The sequence below is a fragment of the Carex rostrata genome, chromosome 21 (genome assembly GCF_964058835.1).
Source record: "Carex rostrata chromosome 21, lpCarRost1.2, whole genome shotgun sequence".
In the NCBI taxonomy this organism is placed as follows: Eukaryota; Viridiplantae; Streptophyta; class Magnoliopsida; order Poales; family Cyperaceae; genus Carex; species Carex rostrata.
Genome location: NC_135938.1, coordinates 7749451 through 7771741, shown reverse-complemented (window position 1 = coordinate 7771741; position 22291 = coordinate 7749451). Strand labels below are relative to the sequence as shown.

General features: G+C 32.9%; 2 protein-coding genes across 2 annotated transcripts; one reads left to right on the top strand and one right to left on the bottom strand.

Moving 5' to 3' along the window:
- Positions 1 to 1720: 1720 nt before the first annotated feature.
- On the top strand, positions 1721 to 4785 carry LOC144573179 (uncharacterized). Its single transcript, XM_078322886.1, has 2 exons — positions 1721 to 4052; positions 4575 to 4785. The coding sequence occupies exon 1, from the start codon at positions 1883 to 1885 to the stop codon at positions 4031 to 4033; it is 2151 nt and encodes a 716-aa protein (XP_078179012.1). The 5' UTR covers positions 1721 to 1882; the 3' UTR covers positions 4034 to 4052; positions 4575 to 4785.
- A 1449-nt stretch (positions 4786 to 6234) lies between these two features.
- Positions 6235 to 9332, bottom strand: LOC144573597 (uncharacterized). The gene is made up of 4 exons (XM_078323382.1): positions 9076 to 9332; positions 8323 to 8441; positions 7698 to 7819; positions 6235 to 6779 (listed from the first exon to the last, which is right to left on the bottom strand). The coding sequence occupies exons 1-4, from the start codon at positions 9128 to 9130 to the stop codon at positions 6473 to 6475; spliced, it is 603 nt and encodes a 200-aa protein (XP_078179508.1). The 5' UTR covers positions 9131 to 9332; the 3' UTR covers positions 6235 to 6472.
- Positions 9333 to 22291: the final 12959 nt, after the last annotated feature.

Sequence of the window (22291 nt, the reverse complement as noted above, 5' to 3'; positions counted from 1 at the left end):
TTATTTGTGATTTATTCTATCATTCTATATCGATAAATATTCAAATACTAATTCTTCATTTTGATTACTCTTTTTATAGTTTTCATTTGTAAAATTATTATCGTTCGTTTCAATTGAAAGCTGATTTTGATTATTATTATAATTATAAAATGTTTAAATATGTATATTGACTTCATTTACCTTATAAAATTAATTGCTATTTGTCTATTATAATATGTAATACCATGAAGTATAAACTATTAAATAATGTTACTTTTTAGATTTTTTTTCCTTTTTATTTGCGTAATTGATAAAAAATATAGACTTAGATTAGTTGTCATTTAGTTGTTACATCAATTCTCTAATATTGATTATGTTGATAGTTAGTAGAAATATAGAATATAAAGTTTGAAAAGGGAAAATCACTATGTGCAATAGCTTCCGCTATAGCTACGCTATTCGCAATAGCTTTTTTTTTTTTCCTCTCCGCTATGCCGCTATAATCGCTATTTAGAACCTTGATTAGTTTTAAATCATTTTTGGAGTTACATTTGAACTGTGCTATCAAGATTATCATAATTAAAATTGTAAATGATCCTATCAAATCATAAATAGGAAACAAAATCTAATGCTCATGTTTTTGATACGTTAATGATCACAATTCATGTTTTTTCACAAATAATACAAAATGGTTTTTTCAAATGAAAAATAGAAACAATGGATCGTCATGCAAATTATTATAAACCATTTCTTTGTATTTTAAACAAATAATTATTTTATTAAAAAAAAGAGAATTCTAAGATTCCATACCTTGTTTGGATTTAATTTTGAATCATCATAAATTTGTGGTCATGATGAGGTTCCTAAGATATGAGCATATAAAACAAATAATAACTTTCATATTAGATTCACTTAGATATTTCTGAGGATAATTTTTATTCAATGCAAGTACAATGAACATAATTTTTAGTTTTTTACTATGTTTAACCCTGAGACACTAACCATGACATGCACCCGATCTTTTTAAAAAAAAAAAAATCCAATATTAAATAAAAATATAATACAAATGTTCAAATTTTTTTATATAATTTTTAAAAACATCCATAAATAGTGACACTTATTTTTAATTGATAAAAAATGTCTAAAATTGCTATGCTAAAAAAAGAACAAAAACTAAATATTATTGAATTCGTACGAATTCCCTGCAAATATTTTCAAGATGACACAGAATCTGTCTTTCGGTTCATATATTTGTTTATAATTAATAAAAATAAACTACTAATATAGAAGAAAATTTTCATCATGCACAAAAATTTAACATGATTTACAAATGGAATTGGGTGTCCAATCGGCACATGACCAAATTCAATCCAATGTTTAATTAAAATCGTTCGAGGCCCTTCAAAATTTGTAAAAGCAATTTATTTCAAAATCCTTCATGTGAAATTAAATCTCACCCATAAATTTTGATACAGATCAAACACTTATCATCGAATCGAATTTGATCGGACCCTTTTCCTTTACAAATATTATACTCACACAAACTTGACATATTTTTCTTGACCACAGAGAATCCAAAAATGTTCAAATTATATGTCCATGCGCAATCCTACTTGTCCAGGAAAAAGATGACCCACCTCAGCCGTCCATCCACTCTAAAATCCAAAAATCTGAAAGAATATCTATTTCTTTTCCTAAGTTTCGTTTTCTTTTCCTTTTTTTTTTTTTTTTTTCTTTTCCTTTGGCTTTTCTCTCACCACCTCCTTTCAAACTAGTCCTTCCTAGCTGCCTTCCCTTCCCCTTCCAAACCAAGCAAAACCAAACCAAACCAAATCAAAACCAAATTTCAAGTACAATATCTCCTCTCTGCTATCTTACCTTCTAAAGTTTCTTTCCTTCAACCATGGTACAAAGAAAAGAACCCACAAAGCTCAAATCCAAAACCAAACAAGTTTCAAAACCAAAGCCACACTCTTTTGATCTCCATGAGAGCACCATAACCACAAGCAAAGAAACAGCTTCCACGGATAATACCAAGAATAGAACGATGAAGTATTTACCAAATTACATGAAACCCACAAGTAGCTCAGATGCAAGGAAAGAGAAAGATCAGTTGCAGGTAACTCACCGTAACTCCCCATCTATCACTAATTCAAGTAGAAAATCTAACCCAAAGAGCTCTTCTTCTCCACCTTCAGTAACCTCCAAGAGAAAAGCCTTAACCCCTTTTTTGAAGAGAAATAAAAGCAAAGTTCTGTTTCAAAAACTGAACTTAAACAGAGCAACATGCTCATCAACACTGAAAGATTCAAAATTCCCCAAATTTCTGGATTTAAACCCAGGTGGTACCGAATCAGCCGGTAATTCGGCGGTACGGGTTTGCCCCTATACCTATTGTTCACTAAACGGTCATGTGCATGAGCCGATGCCTCCATTAAAGAGCTTCTTAGCATCCAAAAGGAAATTGATCAAGACCCAACAGAGCATGAAGCTCAAAGGGTTCTCTCCTTTTAGAAAAAGGGAACCCAAGCGGAGCGAGAAGGAAGTCTCCCCTTTGATCCAAGAGGTGGTGAATGATTTCATTGTTGAGGTTTATGCTAGTACTAAGGAGAAAATAATTGATCCAACGAAAACAGATGAGGTGGTATCAACAGCGTCAGACCTGAAAAGTGATTTTTCAGTAGAAGAGATGGATGCCACAGTAAAACTTGTTGAGTATGTGAATTGTGATCAGGAGGTATGCACGATTGGCGAGAAAGTTTCTGATCTAGTAGTAGAAGAGGCTGGAGAGGAAAATCCTGTTGTTTTTTATGAGAACTGTAACAAATTTGAAAGTTTTAAAGAATTTGATCTGGATTTCATGGAGGATGAAGATGTTTTCTCTGACAGCGAGAGTTTCTCCTCCGAGCGCACTGACGGTGGGTCCAATCAATCGCATGACCAATCATTTGAGCTGAAAGCTGAATCAGTTGTTGAAGAGATGCATCTCAGTGTTGCCCCAGAGAGTGAAATTCAGAATCAAATGGGGAGTGGTACCGGAGAGGAAGAAATTGAAGATGCCAAAGAGGATGTAAAATTAAATTCCACAGTCGATTTGGAGGAGAGAGGTAATTGTATGGAGTCTGAGGTGGTTCCCGAAAGGAAAGACGATGAACTCCCAGAAATTGAACCATTAGATTCCTCAGACAAAGAAATTCCAAGCCACCTTTTAGAGAATATCAGTGATCAAAAGTTAGATTTCATTGTAGATTTGGATGAGGTGGTTCCTGAAACGGGAGAGGAGGAGAAACTCTCTGAAATGGAAACATCCGATTTCTCAGAAAATGAAATTGCAACCCAAGTTTTAGAAAATAGTAGTCAAGAAAAAGAAGATGAAGAAGAAGATGGCAAAATAATAGAAGTCGAAACACCCGATTGTGTTGTAGAACAAAAGGAGGAAGAAAACCACCGGGAGGAGGAAACCGAGATATCCGAAACTGAATCAGATCATGCAAGCGAAGAACAAACCAACCCAAAAGAGCCGCAAGAGGAGGTAATTGCTATGAGAATAGAAGAAGATAGTCAATTACAAGCAGATGAGAATCACACTTGCGCCGAAAGTGAGATGGACCGTGAAAGTGAAGAACCCGAACCTTGTCAACCAAAAGAGGAAGCAGTTGTTACGGAGACTTCTCAAATCGATCAACTCTGTGGTGCGTTCAGTGAAATGCGCATAGAGGGAGAAGACTACTCCTTCGACCCCACATGTGAGCAGAAGAACAGGCTGATCATAGTCAGGAGGCGGCCGATGAGTGGTGAAGATGAATACATGAGGGGGTTCAACCCAAGGGCTCCACGGTTCTTACCGGCCGAACCTGATCCGGAATCTGAGAAGGTTGATCTGAGGCACCAGATGATGGATGACAGGAAGAATGCTGAGGAATATTTGCTTGATTATGCGCTTCGAAGGGCGGTTAATCAACTGGCACCGGCAAGAAAGAAGAAGGTTGAGCTGTTGGTTGCGGCTTTTGAGAAGGTTGTACCAGTACCAGGAGGGCGCGTAACTTGTAGTTGATATGTTGTTCTACTTAGAGGTATACCACCTTTTGATACAAACTCTTCGATCTAGTTTATAGTTTTTTTAAAAGATATCAATATAAATGAAAAGGAAAATAAATCCAGTTTTATGTGATGTGATGGAAAATTATGGATTTATAGTCCATAAATCTATTTAAGCAAATATATTTGAAAAAGGTGAACCATCATTTTAAGTTTCCATTTTATTTTGCATCTAGACCTTTCTGAAATTCACTAGATTTCATGAAGTGCTAAAAGGTGAAAATGCAGAGGTATCTCTGACTAAGATATTGTATGAAGTTATATAGCCAAAATTGCCAAAGAACTCTTACCTTTTAATTAAAGCATGGTATATGTTATCATATTTGTGGTGCATCCAAATATTTTAATAGCATATCTTTTGAGTTTATGTTTATTATGGCATCTAAAGTTCAATACTATTTATCCCATACCTTTGCTATTGATCTTTGTTTAGTTAAAAAAATATCATCTCCTTGTGGAATTCTGACCAGCTTTTTTTGTTTCTTTTTGTGTTGCAGCTAATGCCTGACACTGATCTACAAATAAATAACCCAATTGGTAGCTGCGGTTTTAGTGCCAGGTACCAGCACGGGAAAAGAGAGAGCTTAGTGGAATAACAACTAGTTCAGGCTTATTGATAATGTAAATACATGTCATGTAATTTAATGATGGTAAGGTGAGATGAATTGAATTATTATCCCTTCTATAAAAAAAATTATGCATATCTTACATTATATGTGAAAATTTTGTCTGTTATGTATTCTCTCTTGAGAGAGAATTGTGTTCAAGTCTTGTTTCAAGGATGTGTTATATGTGTAGTTATGACATGTTGCAAATTATACTTAAAAAAAGGACATTGAAAAAAATTATTTTGAAGTTAGGTTATAAAAAAAAAAGAAAAACTAGAAACAGCGTTTATTTTTATGAGCGGGGATTTTCCAACGGACATCGAATTATCCATCCATTATCCGATTTAAGATGTCCTATCTGCATTGAGATTCGTACAAGTGGATTTAATATATTAATCTCAACCTATGTGAAAATGGGCATTTTTTTCTGTTTATATCTCTATATTTTTAGTGATATGAATGGCCGACATTTTTATTTTTACCCCAGTAAAAAATTATTTTAATAATAATAACCAAAGTTTAGCAACAATTTTAAAAATACCCCACCCGTGGAAATTTTCCACGGGCTGGAATTTTAATTCTAATTTTTTTTTTTATAAAACAGAAATTTATTTTTATTTTTTATTTTTGTATTGAAATATGTTGGATATATTTCTTTGAAAATAGATGGAATACAATATAATTTGATTTATTAGAAAGACTGTAACAAATAACCCGGATCAATATTTTTCAGGTCGGATTTTTTGCGGCTGTAAGAAAAATTAATATATTTCTGTATGTATTATTGAAAAAAAATAAAAATGCTTAGATTATGAGTTATTGATTCCGGTTCAAAAGTCACTTCTATGTAATTTAGAAAATATTGTGATCCTTCTAGGACATTTAATTTATAAAAAGTTGTATCTATTTTGAAAATTCTTTTTAAATAATAATTAAAAAGTATATCATTTGAAAACATTTAAAACAAAGAGTGTGACAAAGATATGTGAAGAAGCTAAAACCGAAGCAGAATCTTAGACATTAAATTAAAAGGAGGCACTATGGCAATTGACTTATAGGCTCTATAAGTATATAGCTTATCTATAGTCACACCGTTCCCAAAGCAGTCTCTTTCAAACTTATATTAAATTTAAGGGAAAGCTACATCTCGAACTCCTAAGTATTTCATGCGTGTCATGAAATTATATAAAAATATAGACACTAGATAATACCAAGCAAAGTGGCTAGAATCCAAAATTGGTTTCTTGTATAATCCAAAACGTTTACCCAAACTCAACTAACAGGTGACAACAATGCAAAAGGATAAACACTAAAAAGGAAAAAAAAAACAATGAGTTAATGACCCACCTTGAGGCCAAATTGTGGCTGAATTTGACGAAAATGAAAGATGAACCATTAGAAAACTACAGTTCGGCTTGCATATAATAATTTCATAAATTTTCATAGTTAGAAACAAAACTGTTCAATCAAATATGATGGAATATGAAAAATAAAATCATATGAGCTTGGTTGAAGGTAAGAAGCTCAATCAACTGTGAGATTGATAGCATGATATCAAAAGACAAAATTACTAAATCAACAAAGACCAAGCTACTACAAAATTCAGCAATTAATTAAGCTTTGATAAAAAAAAAATAGAAAGCTTACAACTCAAAACAAAGAATACCAAAATAAATTTACATTACATAAGCAACATAGTTGCATGATTCTCACATGATACATGTGACCTATTTGATCTCAAACACAGAAAACAAAACTATGTTCTTCCTGGGTATGTGATTCTTCATTTAATCATCTCCAATCCCTAATTTCTCACCTACTTTAATCTCGGGGTTATCACGCAAAAGTTGATTTAATTCCTTATAGTGACTCTCTAATTTGTTTGACGATGAATCCACCTTTGAACAAAATATCTCTTCAGAATGATCGTTAGAATCCTTATAATTCCTTTTTTGAATGGTTTCATGATAAATTCTTAGCGCATTGTCACTTGAAATAGCTTGGACAGCCTTCTGTATTTCTTTTAGCCTCTCTCTAATCTCAATATTAGGTATCAATTTCTCGGCTGAACTCTCTGGAAGGGATGCTACTGCACTGTGAAATTAGGGGGAAAAAAACAACAGTTACGAGTTGAAAATTAGGAACAATTGTTAATTTGGTAACAATCGACTTAAACTCACACTTCGATACATAACAAAGGAACACAAACAACCGTATTTGAGAGGGCTTTTCTGCAAATTAAATCCACTATTTTGCATTTTTCAAAGATGACATTGAACCCCTACGTTTCTCGCTAGTGCAACAGACACCCTTTTAGATATTAGCAAATAACACCCTACTGTTAAAACAAAAGTTCTCAAGTAATAAAAGGTCAATTAGATTAGCGTTGATAGTTCTCAACTTAGCTTAATTAAATTGCCTTTAAACCACTACAACAGTCGCAAGCCAACAAAAAGTTGCTCTTTGGTTGACTTTTGCTTAATTTGGATTTTAAAAGCAAATGGAGGGGTGCCAGATTTAGATACTACTACTAGAGTAACCTGCGCAAGATGCCAATATTTAACAGAATAGACCTTTTCACCTAATCAAACTAAAGAAGGGATCTATTTGCATATATTTAAAAAATAAGATCTCTATCTTGCTAACAGATCTGACATTGGGTCTCTTTGCAAATTGCACTCACCTTCTGCATGATACCACCCCCCCAACCCCCAACCCCCACCCCCTACCACCACCATAAAAAATGGCATATTTACAGCTCAATCTTATAACAATGGGCCTGTTCGGCACATGAGGAATATGGAAAAGGAATGGAATAGTAGCCGAACGTGAGTATAATTGGATGGAATAGAGAAAAAGTGAAATTGGAATGGAAATATGCAGTCAAACCACTATTGTATGCATTTGCCGAACGGGCCAAATGGTACTGCTCCTTTTGCTTAATCCTAAATATAAAATAACAGAAGAGAGAGAGAACCGTCTATTTTTAATTGCTTAAAAATTAAAATATACCTAGTAATTCCCCTGACAAGACCCCACTTTTTGCCAACTCGAACAGATTGCCTAAAGCCAACAGTAAAGCCCTCTTGTGCCGAAGCCTCCTTTCCTTCAGTTATTCCCTCCCGATAACCCATCTGAAATCAGGTTAAAACCTCAATTATATTACTTCTGGAAACAAAATATATAAATAAATAAATAAATGAATAAATGAAACATCAGAAATATAGTTACTTAAATGCTGAAAATATAGTGCTGCGCTCTTTACAAAAATGGGTTCCTTAGTTACTTAAGAAGAAGTTTTTTGCAAAGTCGCACCCAATAAATTATGATATAGTGAAATTTGAAGTTTTGAACCGTAGTAAAATGTTTTGAATATCACCAACTAACAATCAACTGTTAAATCAAGGTGAAGTGGAAAATATAACTTTAAAAATTTTCATTTATAATCAAATCACTTGAAATAGGGTACATGCAAACTTAAATAAGGCCGGCTTGACTTAAATCATCATATCAGTTTACACATAGATACGAATACAAGTAGTCCACGTAAGAGAGATAGTGGTTGCTATTGACAAATATGGAAAACAACTTTAAACTTTAAAAAGAAAAGGCTATCAAAAATTATTTGTCAAAATACCGTGTGAAAGCGATTGTGCCTCCAATTCCATTCTCGGCTTAGGTTTGATCCATGATTCAAGTCTTCATCAGAGTCATCACCCCATATTTCTACTTCAGGATTATCTTCACCAGTATTAACTACGAAAAAAGGATGATAAGTTACATAATAGAGTTACTGATAGGTCACAAATAAATTTTGTTTGTTTCAGTAATTTTCTTACGCAAATCGTCTACAAATGGATGCATTAGACAGTGTGTTTTCAGTTCTGGTTACAAGCTGGTACAGTGCCTGAACCAAAATAACCGAAGAGAACTACATTCATGGTGCTAAAAAAAAAATGCATTTGGACATATACCCAAATAGTGAAGTCAAGAGCATTAGAGTACTGGCATAAAACTGGTACAGTAATGGTACAGAAATTCGATGCTGTCAGCCAGATCTGGAATAACTAACTATATATATATAATTCAATATAAAACCTCTTATGCAAATCCTCCGCAAATGGATGCATTAGTCAGTGTCTTTTCAGCTTTGGTAATAAGAAGGTGCAGCCTCTGATAACCATACATTCATGGTGCTTAAAAGATATATTTGGACATATACCCAAATGGTGTAGTTATGAGCATTAGGTTTAACATCAAAAAAAAAAAAAAGAGCATTAGGTACAGGCACAAAACTGGTACAGTAATGGTATGGAATTTCGTGCTGTCAACCAGATCCCAAATAACTAACTCTCTAAAATTAAATAAATTTCAATAGAAAATCCATTACCTTTTGAATTGCTCTGATCATCAGATTTGCTTGATTCCCCAATGGATCCCTCCATTTTTAGCTCAACAAACGAGGTTTTTAGAAAATCTATTACCTTTTCTAAACTCAGTTGTGAAATGAGTCGTTTCTAACGGAGAAGAGGTCGGAGATCAAGGAGGAGATGTGCGCCTCTAGTTCCCTCTCGGCGGCGGTGGTCAGAGCGGTGAAACTGAGAAGAGAGGACAAGTAAAAGTTGGAAATAAATCTCCTGTTATTCCTTGGGAATAACAGGAACCTTTTGTTCCAATCCCAACCGTCCATCATTGTTAAGATTCGCGCATGAGGAGGGCTCAATTATCTTTTGTTCCAGTCCTAACAATGTGGATCAACTCCGTGTTGATGAATGCGGACTTGCGGAGGGCTCAATTATCTTTTATGCACATTTAAATATTATTATATTTTAATTTGTTTTATTTAGTATCAAGAGTTTGTAAAAAAATATAGTAATGTGAATAATTTTCAAATATTAACACATCAATTTATATAAAACTAAAATAAAAATTTAAGCGTTTTTAAAAAAATATCACTTTTTAATTCGCACTTTGACAAAGTTATCGATTTTCATCCGCTAATTGCTAATTCTACATTGAACTTTTCAGTTTAATTTCTAATTAAATGTGGTAATTTTTAATTAATTATGCTTTAAGTAATTGATGCAAATATAGATATGACATTAGTATCTACGCAATTCAACTTAAATTTGTTGGCTTGTTTTTTTCACATATGAAGTTCTTTAAATAAATAACAAACAATATGTAATTTAATAAAAGATAATTACAAAAAAAAATATAACATATATTATTTATCTATGTAAAATTTGGTCTCCAAACACATATTAATATGGACAACAAGATGAACGGTTTGGATCGGTTATTTGGACTTTGAATCACGTGATTTATAGTCTAATGTACAAAAAAAACTATACATTGCAATGTACCATAGCCCATCTCTCTCTCTATATATATATATCAATAGTAGCTAATAATTTAACATGAAGAACAAGATGAATTGAAAAATACAACAAAAAGATATAAATAACAGGCTTTCACACATAATTCATTTTTATTCATTACTTAGAGTCTGTATCATAATAACAGGCTTTCAAACTGTTATAAATACACTTATCGGAGGTCTATTAGTGAATTTTACCGATTAATCGGCCAATTATTCTCTATTATTCTCAATTATTCTGTTTATTCCCGTTTGATCGTCCGTTTATTTTCATTTATTCTCATTTGTTTTCATTTATTTTAGTGACTATTTATTTTCAATTTTTTTATGTGACTGTGTGATAATAATTTTCATAAATCATATATTGCAGTTTTATTTGTGCTTTGCTATACATTCAATTTTTTTTATATATATATTTTCTTACTTAATTTGAATTAATTGATTAATTCATCTATTATTTATATACCATATATTTTTCTTATTTACTGATGTAATTTTTTTAATAAGTATAGCATGTTCATATATTAAATTAAGTTGTTATTACAAACTAAATTTAGTGATTTTATGTTAGAATGTTTCATGTCTTTCAAATAATATATTATTAGTATTTGAAAACGATTAGTTCTCAAATTTATTTTTTCATTAAATAAATATGGTACTTACAAATGTCAAGTGTGTGTATTGTTAAGCGTAGTGTCATGTTATAATATAGAATTAAGTTAAATTAAATTGTCCGCATAATTCTGATTAATCGGCAGCATACCGATTAATCGCTTGACGGTATCCCGTCGTTCGACAAGCACATATATACAATTTTATTTATTAATATGCCAATAGATCATACCTATTTATAGAAAAGTTTGGATCCTTTATATATTCAAAGTTTGAGCTATAAAATTTTATTTATTTAATATATACAAATTTTTTTTTTGAGGGCCCCATTGAATCTTGGGGCTGGGCGGTTGCCCTGGCTGTCCAGCACCAGAGCCAGCCCTGTTCGGACCATTTACTGTTGCCTGCGTTGTGTTTCTATGTATGCAATTGACGACAACTTTTTTTTTTTTTATTGAGCACATCTCGTGCATCTGAACTTAATCATATGGGGTCAAAATTTTCTGGAAAATAATGCTCCAAATTTTCTTTTAGAATAGTATACTTTTCAGCTTTTAAAATTTTTCTAATTACTAAACCTATTGGATTTGATGTTAAGAAGACCTTTGGCATGAAGTAGCCGTGTCATGTGTAGCACACAAAAAAGAAAAAAAAAAGGAACAACTGTTTTTTAAAGTTCGTACATTTTGATGGGAGATTGATATATATCAGCAGTGATTAAAAAACATTAAACTAATAAATACTAGCAGCTGAATATAAAATTGAATGTCTTACATTCCATATGTTTTTCGTGTTTGCTATATAATGACTAATTATCGTTTGTATTTTTTTTTCTCATTCTGATAAAAATTAAAAAATAACAATAATTATTAATTATAATATTCATCAAACGACAGACGACAGATCTGAAGAGAAAGGAAAGAACAAGTCGCTAATGAGTTAGGCTAATATGACATTGGTGTTATTTCAAACTAAATAACACCACATCGTAAACCGTTAGATCTGCTTTAATATTCGTACAATCTGCTTTTACTGTTCAAACACTTTATTTTGTACGAATATTAAAGCAGATCTAACGGTTTACGATGTGGTGTTATTTAATTTGAAATAACACCAATGTCATATTAGCCTAACTCGTCGCTAATTGAGCTATATATGCAAACATTAATTCATTAGAAAACACTTATGATCTAACAAAAAGCTGTGTGATTTAGAATTTTTCATGCTAATAAAACTCACTGTACGGGTGATCTTCATGTGGGGTCTTCTTATCATAATTTTCATTGCAAAAGTTTCAAATTAATTACATAACTAAAGAAAAACTTAATTAACAAAAATCACAGTAAAAATCCAATAAAAATAATAATAACATTGTGTGAAAAAGTTTTGAAATGTAAACATAATGTTTCACCCGAATTCCGATAGCTTGCGCATCACACAAATGCTCATAAGTGTGCATATATATGTTTTGGTTAACTTCCTTTTTATTTTTTAAATTTAAACGGAATCTCAATAGAAATTTTCGCCTTTAACCGCTTCAAGCTTGCAATACCGAGTGGCCGCGTATTGATAGTTTGTATTATATATGGTGTGGCTATCCATGTTGTTACACAATACTTGGTCCTCTTCCATAGCTACCACAATAACATTAAAAAATATCTTTTTCTGTTATTATAATTTTTCGGAATTAGAAGTGTTATTATAATTTTTCTGAAACTAGAATTAGACCATTGAAATCCGTACACAGATAGTCACACAGCAAATGCCACGGAAACTAGCTTCATTAATTGCATGCTGGTTCATTAATTGAGACCAAATCAACTGGTAACCAGGGGTTTGAAACTGTCCTAGAATTTTCTTGTTAAATTTTAAGGAATCTCCCATAAAATATACACGCTCATTTTCTTAGTAAATTTCCTCTATAACCGACTATAACATTCTATAAATCAATAGATCCCTCCAAATTCTCATCACAACCTCATATTAACCACATTCCTCATCTAAAAACTCATAAAAAAAACTTTAAAACAATGAGCTCGCCAGATATAAGAGGACCGAGGAAACCTAAGCCACATCCGGCATGCCCCGGAAGGAGCCGATGCAACATTAAAGGTTGCATTCACAATGCACGAATCTCGAGGTTCTTGACAGATGGAACTGCCGTTGATTTATACAAAGTTAATAGCATGCTTAGTGCATATCCTTCAGTCAGGTTTGCTGGAGGTTTGTTATATCATCCACTCGGTGCTGCTTCGGAATTAGTTACCAGTGTTAGAGAGATCGATGATGAACCGAAGGCAACTGTCGGCACGATGGTGTATATTGCACAATTGAAGATTAGGGAGGTATCTGGCAATATACTTGACAGGATCAGGTTTTGCTTGAGTTCGGAAATGCTGATGTAGGTCGTAAACTTATTAATTCATGTACAAATGTATAACGTGTAGGATATATATTCATTATGTTTGTTTTTTGGTGTTTTTGGTGGATTAAATAGTGTACAAGAAAGGATGTAACTGTAAGTAGGGTAACATTATTAGCTCGTGTGCAAAATTATGTAATATTCTTTTTGTTGATCAAATAAAAATAATTATATTTCTGAAAAGAGCACAACATGTGTTAATACTGGAAAGTATGAGATGAATCGTAGATTCACACAAAAAAATGCTCAATAGTTACAGTTAAGCTTCTTACAAGTTCCCTTAAACTGGTTTCTTTCATTTTTCTTAAAATTTGTTCTACACTTGAACTGGTTTTGAACTCTTTTCTTGATTTTGGTTTCCAATTAGTTTGATGAAAAATGTGATCCAAATTAATATATTATCCTTAAAAGCAGAGGTACTGATAACAGGGTGTTGGCTGCACCTTTTGTGTTAAAAATATTTCTCAACGGTAGAATTTGATGAACAATTTAACATTATTTGACAGTAGTAAAATTGCATCTAACCTTTCCATGCACCTTGCCGGTCTGCATGCGTCATGGATCAAACTATTAGATGCTTAATTATATTTTATTTTCATGATTTGTTTCGTTTTGTTTTCTGATAAGCAGAGTCAATTCCAAACATAGAAGCAACTGTTCTTGTTCTGACATTCTGTTTCGATCAGACTTCACGTTAGAGCCCAAGTAGACCGTTATTCTGATATGAAATCTTGAATATTTTTAACGAACTGGTGTCAGTGTACGGACAAAATTTCTAAAACTTAAGGAATTTAGCAACAATCACCCTTTTTGAAACACAATATCACTTTGGCAAGTTTTTTTTGACAATAATATCACTTTGGCAAGTTAACAATGACAATGCGAGTTATATTTCATTGACCGAATACTCGGATAGATTGAGTTGATGATATGCATCTTATGCATGTGTGCAATGAAACTTCATTATTTTTTGTTTTCTTCAGAAATCGTGGAAGTTTCTATGTTATCTTCAGTTCTTGACCGGACAATACAAATATTGTTGCTCTCTTAATGTCTACATTCAGACTAATCGTCTAATTTACTTGAAAGGGGAGCTTCATGCAACTTTACTGGTTTAGACCTACGCGTTATTTATGATTGTAAACTCAACAGCAAAAGCAGAACGCGTCATATATTTAAATGAATTTCTTATATATACAGCCTAGGAACGCTGACAAATTAATTACAATTCCCATATCTCTTGGTTCAAACTGCAAGTACCATGTACTATCCTGAGGCACAATCAACAACTCAAAAAACACCAACAACTAACAAGTTAAGCAACACAATAAATTTTGCAAAATTTATCATTATCAATTAGGATATAATGCTTCATTATTTTCATTAGATGGACGAGAGCTAGCACTAGCAGAAACTAAATATATACATACATTATATATGTCTTCATTATCAAACTTCGCTTTTTCTTTCTTTTGTTGCACTCAACTCAACAACACATGGCAATGGTAATGCACGCTAGAGTCTATATCCCCTGCATTACCTCATCTTTTTAGTTTGAATCTGAACCGTTTGACCAGAATACAAACAAATCCGGTCTAGACTTGTAATGCACGAGATTCCCTTAAAATTCGTGCTAATATATAACGAACGGACCGGATTCAAATTAAAATGGTGAGCACCTTAGATGATATGAATTCATGCAGACAATGCATTATGCATACACGTTTCTCAACTGCTCTCCTCCTAAAGTTCTCACTTTTCAAATATTTCAAATTATTTTTTAGGAAAACAAATAATCAAATATACATTAGAAAAAAAATTAAATTAAATTAAATTATACAATTATACAATAAATAAATATAAATGCTTTTTAAAAGTAATTCGGAGTTCAAACTTGAAAAAAAAATATTATTAAAATATAAGGGTGATTTCACAGATATGCTTATCAGTACCAAAGCTTTAATAATATTAATAATAAACTAATTGTTAATATTTAATAAAGCCGAATATAATATTTAATCTCTCGGATCAATATTCCCGGAAAAGTGACAGAAAGTTTTATGCATATACCCAACCTCAATTTGATAGAACAAATAGCAGAACACAAATTCCTAACAAAAGAATTTTAATTTATTGAAACTGGCTCGAAGATATATACAATAATGGTGGAGCTAAGGTTCTTGAGAAATTCTCAGAAATTGATACTATTTCTTATAATCTGTTTGATACAAAGATAGGTCTTATATAGGCAATCAACTCACAAAGAAGGGGGAATTTCATATATATCTCTCGAAAGTTTCAATATTACGTATTTATTCCACCAAAATCAATAATTATATATTTATCCTTAAGAATTGTACAAACTCACATATTTGTCCAATCTAACTCTATAACATATCAAATATCTCCAAAATAATTAAATAATATTTTTTTAAACTTTAAAATTTATTTTCCAATATTAAGTAATAATATGTTGACCATTATACCCTTCGGTCTCTTTAGTCAGCCTTAGCTCTCTTTTCTGTAAAACGTCAAACCTCTCTCGCTACTCTCTCCAAACGCACCAAATCATAGATTTATCCCCTTGCACAGATTTTTGTCTCTCCTCGCTGCTTTAATTTTCTATTTTCGTTTGGAGAGAGAGGCGAGAGGTTTGGTGTTTTAGAGAGAAGAGAACTTAGACGGATTAAAGAGACAAAAACAAAAAACATAATAGTCAACATATTTTTTAATTCACACTGTAAAATATTTTTTTTAAGTTAAAAAAAATATTATTTAATTGTTTTTGAAAATATTTAATATGTGAGTTTGTATGATTTTCAAAGATAAATATGTAATTATTGATTTTGGAGGGATAAATATGTAATATTGAAACTTTTGAGGGATATACATGAAATTGCCCCCACAAAGAAAAATGATTGTCATTAACTAACTAAACAATCCTAATTAATATGATGATGACACGTCAGCGAACACCTCACCTATTCTTTTGATCTGGCGGAACTCTGTTCAATGGTGGGTACTTCTCTTCTCCAGTTTCTGTAGTAGATAATGTATCCAGTACTGCGACTGTGGTCCCACACTTCAGTGTACAAAAGATATAAATGGCTACGGGCAGAACATCTGATAGGGTCCTTTCGAATTTTTTTCATAAACCATAATTAATAAATCGAAAATTAGGGACCATACGGTCTTACCATTTTTTTTTATTTTATAAAACAAAAAAAATTTTTATTTTTTATTTTTTGTATTAAAATATTGAATATATTTATTTGAAAATAGATGAAATATAATATAATTTGATTTATTAGAAAGACTGCAACAAATAACCCGGATCAATATTTTTCAGTTCGGATTTTTCGCGGCAATAAGAAAAATTAATATATTTCTTTATGTGTTATTGGAAAAAAATAAAAATGCTTAGATTTTGAGTTATTGATCCCGTTTCAAAAGTCACTTCTAGGTAATCCAGAAAATATTGTGATCCTTCTAGGACATTTAATTTATAAAAAGTTGTGTATATATTTGAGAATTCTTTTTGAATAACAATTATTAAATAACTTAAAATTTTTGTTTTTTTTTTCAAAAATAGATATAACTTTTCATAAATTAAATGTACTAGAAGGATCACAATATTTCCTGAATTACCTAGAAGTGACTTTTGAACCGGAATCAATAACTTAGAATCTAAGCATTTTTATTTTTTTTCCAATAACACATAAATAAATATATTAATTTTTCTTACAGTCGCGAAAAATTTGACCTGAAAAATATTGATCCGGGTTATTTGTTGCAGTATTTCTAATAAATCAAATTATATTATATTTCATCTATTTTCAAAGAAATATATTCAATATTTCTAATATTTTAATACAAAAAATTTTAAAAATTTATGTTTTATAAAAAAAAAAAAAATGGTAAGACCGTATGGTCCCTACGGTCTGGAGAAAAGCAATTTTGAAGACAGTAGAGACCATACGGCCCTTATAATTTTTCAAAAAAAAATAATCATTTTGATTTCCTAATTTTCAATTTATTAATTATGGTTTATAAAAAAAATTCGGTCCTTTCGGCTATCGCACAGCGCCACAGCGTGAGGAATGGATGTTTTAATTCTGTTCTGCCCGACATAGCTAAAGCTACCCATCTGACCGATTATTTCATTAGTCAAAATTGGGTTATTCGCTCCCAATTACGAGTAGAGATCGTAACATTTTACGATTCTATTATAAAAAAACAAAAAATTACGATTCTACCAGTTGCCAAGGACACAAATTTAATTGGTCTTTCTTTAACGATAAGGAAAATATTATTTAAATGTTTGGCTCAACCAAATTAAATAATTGAACCGACATCAGAGAACAGCTAGCTAGACACGGATTAGCATTAAATTACCAATCAATTTCCCTACCGGAGATGCATGGTCAGCGTTTCGGAAACAATAGATTAGCATTAAATTACCAAAATAACCACTTCCAAATTTTAATAGTTTTTTTGAAGAAGAAATGTCTAGTTTTCAGATTTCATTAATAATGACACTGCTAGTAGTATCAAAATTACAAAAGTAATATGCTAACAAACATAATATGCTAACATGCATATCTACAATCTTAGAACAGGATTAAACAACAGGGCTATTCTCTCGCTCGCTATGTTATTCCAAACCAACTTTGAGTTTTCTGTGCAGTTTCCTATGAAATTTCTATCGTCAGGAGCGCCTCTGTTTTGTGAGCAGATCTTTTTCCTTATCAATGAGACACTTGTTATTATTGCTGCTATTAGAGGAGGGATCAAGTTACAACAATTTTTGAGTTAGAACGAGTTATCACAATAATTTTTTACATTTTCAAAGTTCAAATCGTCGATTCAAACCATTAGATGTGATCTCTACAATAAAATGTGCTTGGAGACCAAATTTTATATTTTTTGAAATTTTTTTACTATTTATTAAGATGGGTACAAAATTCAATGGTCTGAATTTGACTAGTTTTTGTACTCATCTTAATAAATAGTAAAAACATTCCAAAAAATATAAAATTTGGTCTCCAAGCACATTTTATTGTAAAGATCACATCTAACGGTTTGGATCGACGATTTGGATTTTGAAAATGTAAAAAATTATTGTAGTAACTTGTTGTAACTCAAAAATTGTTGTAACTTGATCCCTCCTCTTATCGAGGTTATATATATTACATGAAAGATTATATATATTACATGAGTATGTGTTTATAGTAATAAGTTTTGATAGGTTGTAACTCAAAAATTGTTCTAACTAAAAAATTATTATATTTTTATTTCACGAGTATGTGTTCATAGTAATAAGTTTTGATAGGTTATATATATTACATGAAAGATTCTTGTAAAAGTATACTTTTGGAAGTTCTTACAGGCCTTTACCAACAAAATTTATGACAACAATTATTCAACTAATACTTCAGTATATAGTTATGTTTGTTCAGCGGAAATTTAATTCTTTTAAGAGTTAGGCTGGGGTGCTATGGATAGCATAGTGGCATCTATGCTACGGCTCAATATTCGAGTTTTCAAAATCCAAACGGTCGATCCGAACCGTTCATCTTATTCTCCATATTAATATCTGCTTGGAGACCAAATTTTACATTTTTCTGAATTTTTTTACTATTTATTAAGTATTTTACAAAATTGTTGATCCAACGGTGGCTGCACAAAACAGTAAAACCGTTGGATTAGCGATTTTCAAAGTGGCTTAATAAATAGTAAAAAAATTCAGAAAATTATAAAATTTGGTCTCCAAGCAGATATTAATATGGAGAATAAGATGAACGGTTCGGATCGACCGTTTGGATTTTGAAAACTCGAATATTGAGCCGTAGCATAGATGGCACTATGCTATCCATAGCACCCCAGCCTAACTCTTCTTTTAATTGTTGAAATTTCCTTACTTTACCTTTGTACGTAGTTCACTATTTTTAATATTTCTTGACTCTGGTTCTTTTTCTTTTCTTCTTTCTAAATTATTCAATTTTTTATTTAGAGTAAATTATTTTCTAAGCATGTAACAAGGAACAAGACTCTTTTGACTGCTTGTTACTAATATTATTAATAATTCCAAGTAGTTTACTTGTTCTCTTGGATGTTTCACCCGAATTCCGATAGCTTGCGCATCACACAAATGCTCATAAGCGTGCATATATATGTTTTGGTTAACTTCCTTTTTATTTTTTAAATTTAAACGGAATCTCAATAGAAATTTTCGCCTTTAACCGCTTCAAGCTTGCAATACCGAGTGGCCGCGTATTGATAGTTTGTATTATATATGGTGTGGCTATCCATGTTGTTACACAATACTTGGTCCTCTTCCATAGCTACCACAATAACATTAAAAAATATCTTATTCGGTTATTATAATTTGTCGGAATTAGAAATGTTATTATAATTTTTCTGAAACTAGAATTAGACCATTGAAATCCGTACACAGATAGTCACACAGCAAATGCCACGGAAACCAGCTTCATTAATTGCATGCTGGTTCATTAATTGAGACCAAATCAACTGGTAACCAGGGGTTTGATCGACGAATGCGAATATTTGTTTTCTCGCTGAAACAAAGTGTTCGTTCCATAAGACTGTAAATATTTTTCAGCAAATGCCTTTAGAAAATTTCTCCTTCGTACCGGCATACGGCCGGTCCGGGGGACTTGTGTTGATGTGGGATAGGGGCACTCGACTACAAATCAACGCGAAGTCGAGGTCACTTATTCATGCGACTGTTACTAATGCATGTGGGGTGGCATGGGAACTACTGTGTGTTTACGGGGATGCAAATCATACCCGAAACCCACAAATTTGGAGACGTATTTTACAGATAATAGCAAAAGGATCACCGACATGCGTGGTTGGTGATTTTAATGCTATTACGGATGAAAGTGAGAAAGTGGGAGGGGATCCGATACTGAACAAGAATAGCCGAGATTTCAAAGAGTTTCTGTTTCAAGGGGGACTCATTGACTTAGGATTTAAGGGGCCAGCTTTTACATGGACCAATAAAAGGAATGCATCGGAGGCAATCTATGAAAGGCTGGATCGAGTGGTGGCAACGGTGGGATGGCTACAATTACATGTTCAAGCATATGTAAACAACCTACCTCGAATTCATAGTGATCATGCGGCAATAATGCTAAGATTGAATGGAAGGATACAAAAAAGAAGGCATTTTCGTATGGAATCATGGTGGTTTGAGGCAGAGGGATTTAGAGAGGCATGGGAAAAAGATTGGAGGGAATCCCGAGATGTAACATGGCATGACAGAATGAGCAGACTAGGTGCTAATATACGTGAATGGGCCAAGCAACATCGGTCACCACAGAATAGGTTGAGGGAGGCGCAAAACTGCTTATTTCAGAACCAGATGTTACATCCACATTATCAAGATCATAGTTTGGAAGAAAGGTGTTTACATGAAATTGATAAAGCAGAAAAGGAAATTGAGAAGTATTGGGCTCAGCGAGCAAAGTTGAATTGGGTCATTCAAGGTGATAGAAATACTTCTTTCTTTCATGCATCTGCAACGAATAGAAGGAGATATAATATGGTGCTTAAATTAATGGATGATCAAGGTAACTGGATTACTGATGACTCTCAAATTCGGTTCACCTTTATCAGATACTTTAAAGCACTGTATAGTCCACCCTCAGTGCAGCCGGAGAATGATGTAAACCTTTTTTTTCAGTCACTTGCCCCAATAACAGATCCTCTTATCAAAACCGAAGACCATGCAAATATTATGAAACAGCTAACCGAGAAGGAGGTAAAGGAGATTTTATTCCAAATGGGGCCGGATAAGTCACCTGGCCCGGATGGAATGCCGGCTTGGTTCTTGCAAGACCACTGGGAGGTGGTTAAAGAAGAGGTAGTTATGCAGTTGCAAAGGGTGTTCCGAACTAGAAAGCCACCGATAGAATGGATGGGCAGCAATATAGTACTCATCCCGAAAGTAGAGGAGCCAAGTAGCCCGAAAGATTATAGGCCGATCACTATAGGGAATGTGATGTATCGGTTGCTCATGAAGATAATAACAACAAGGCTACAAAAACACATGGGAAGAATCATATCTAATTCACAAACAGCATTCCTCAAAGGTAGATGTATTTCAGATAATGCCATTCTTGTGAGAGAAATTTTGCATTCGTTCGGTAGTTTGGAATATAAAGAAGAGGGGTTTATGTTAAAGGCGGATATAGCAAAGGCCTTTGATACAGTTAGATGGTCTTTCATATGGGCAGCAATGGAAATGGTGAATATGCCAAAGGAATTGATTCAATTGATAAAAGAATGTATGGAGATGGGAAGAGTGACGGTATTGATAAATGGCCATGGAGACGGGTTCATTAAACCGAATAGGGGACTAAGACAGGGGTGCCCTTTGTCCCCTTATTTGTTTATACTCGTCATGGAGTGCCTAACGAAGAAACTGAACCAAGCATCGTTGTTAGGAGGCATAAAAGGAATCACACTCTCTCAAACAGCAAGGCCTCTTAATCATGCTATTTATGCTGATGATCTAGTGGTGATGGGGCTTGCCACAGTGGAGGAAGGGAGGGCATTCACTGTAATTTTGGAGCATTTTGCAAGCTACTCGGGGTTGGCTGTTAATCCGGAGAAGTCATCGGTTTGGTTTAGTAAAAGGTGTTCAGGGAGAAAGAGGCAAGAAATGATGCAGGTGTTGCAAGCAAGGATGGCGAAACCAAATGAAAGGTATTTGGGAATTGTTCTCTCACAGGGAAGATCACAGCACAAAAATACGGGGCAAATGATACTAAAAAAATTCCAAGGGAGATTGGCCGGTTGGAAAGTAAACATGCTATCCCATGCGGGAAGAGCCGTGCTAATCAAATCGGTATTATGCTCAGTACCGGTCTATTATATGGCAGTTGAAAAACTGTCAAACAAGGCAATTGACGAACTGGAAGGATTAATGAGGAGATTCATGTGGGGGAAAATTGGAAAGGAAAGATATTTAGCTATGATTGCATGGCATAAACTATGCCAGAAGGAGGACGAGGGTGGATTGGGGATAAAAGATCTCAAGATTTTTAACAAGGCGCTAATACAAAAGGTAGTCTGGCAATTAGTCACAAATCAGGATAGAGTTTGGGTAGGAATAATTAAGGCAAAATATTTCCCACTAAACTCGTTCTGGTCGGCTGAAGGGAC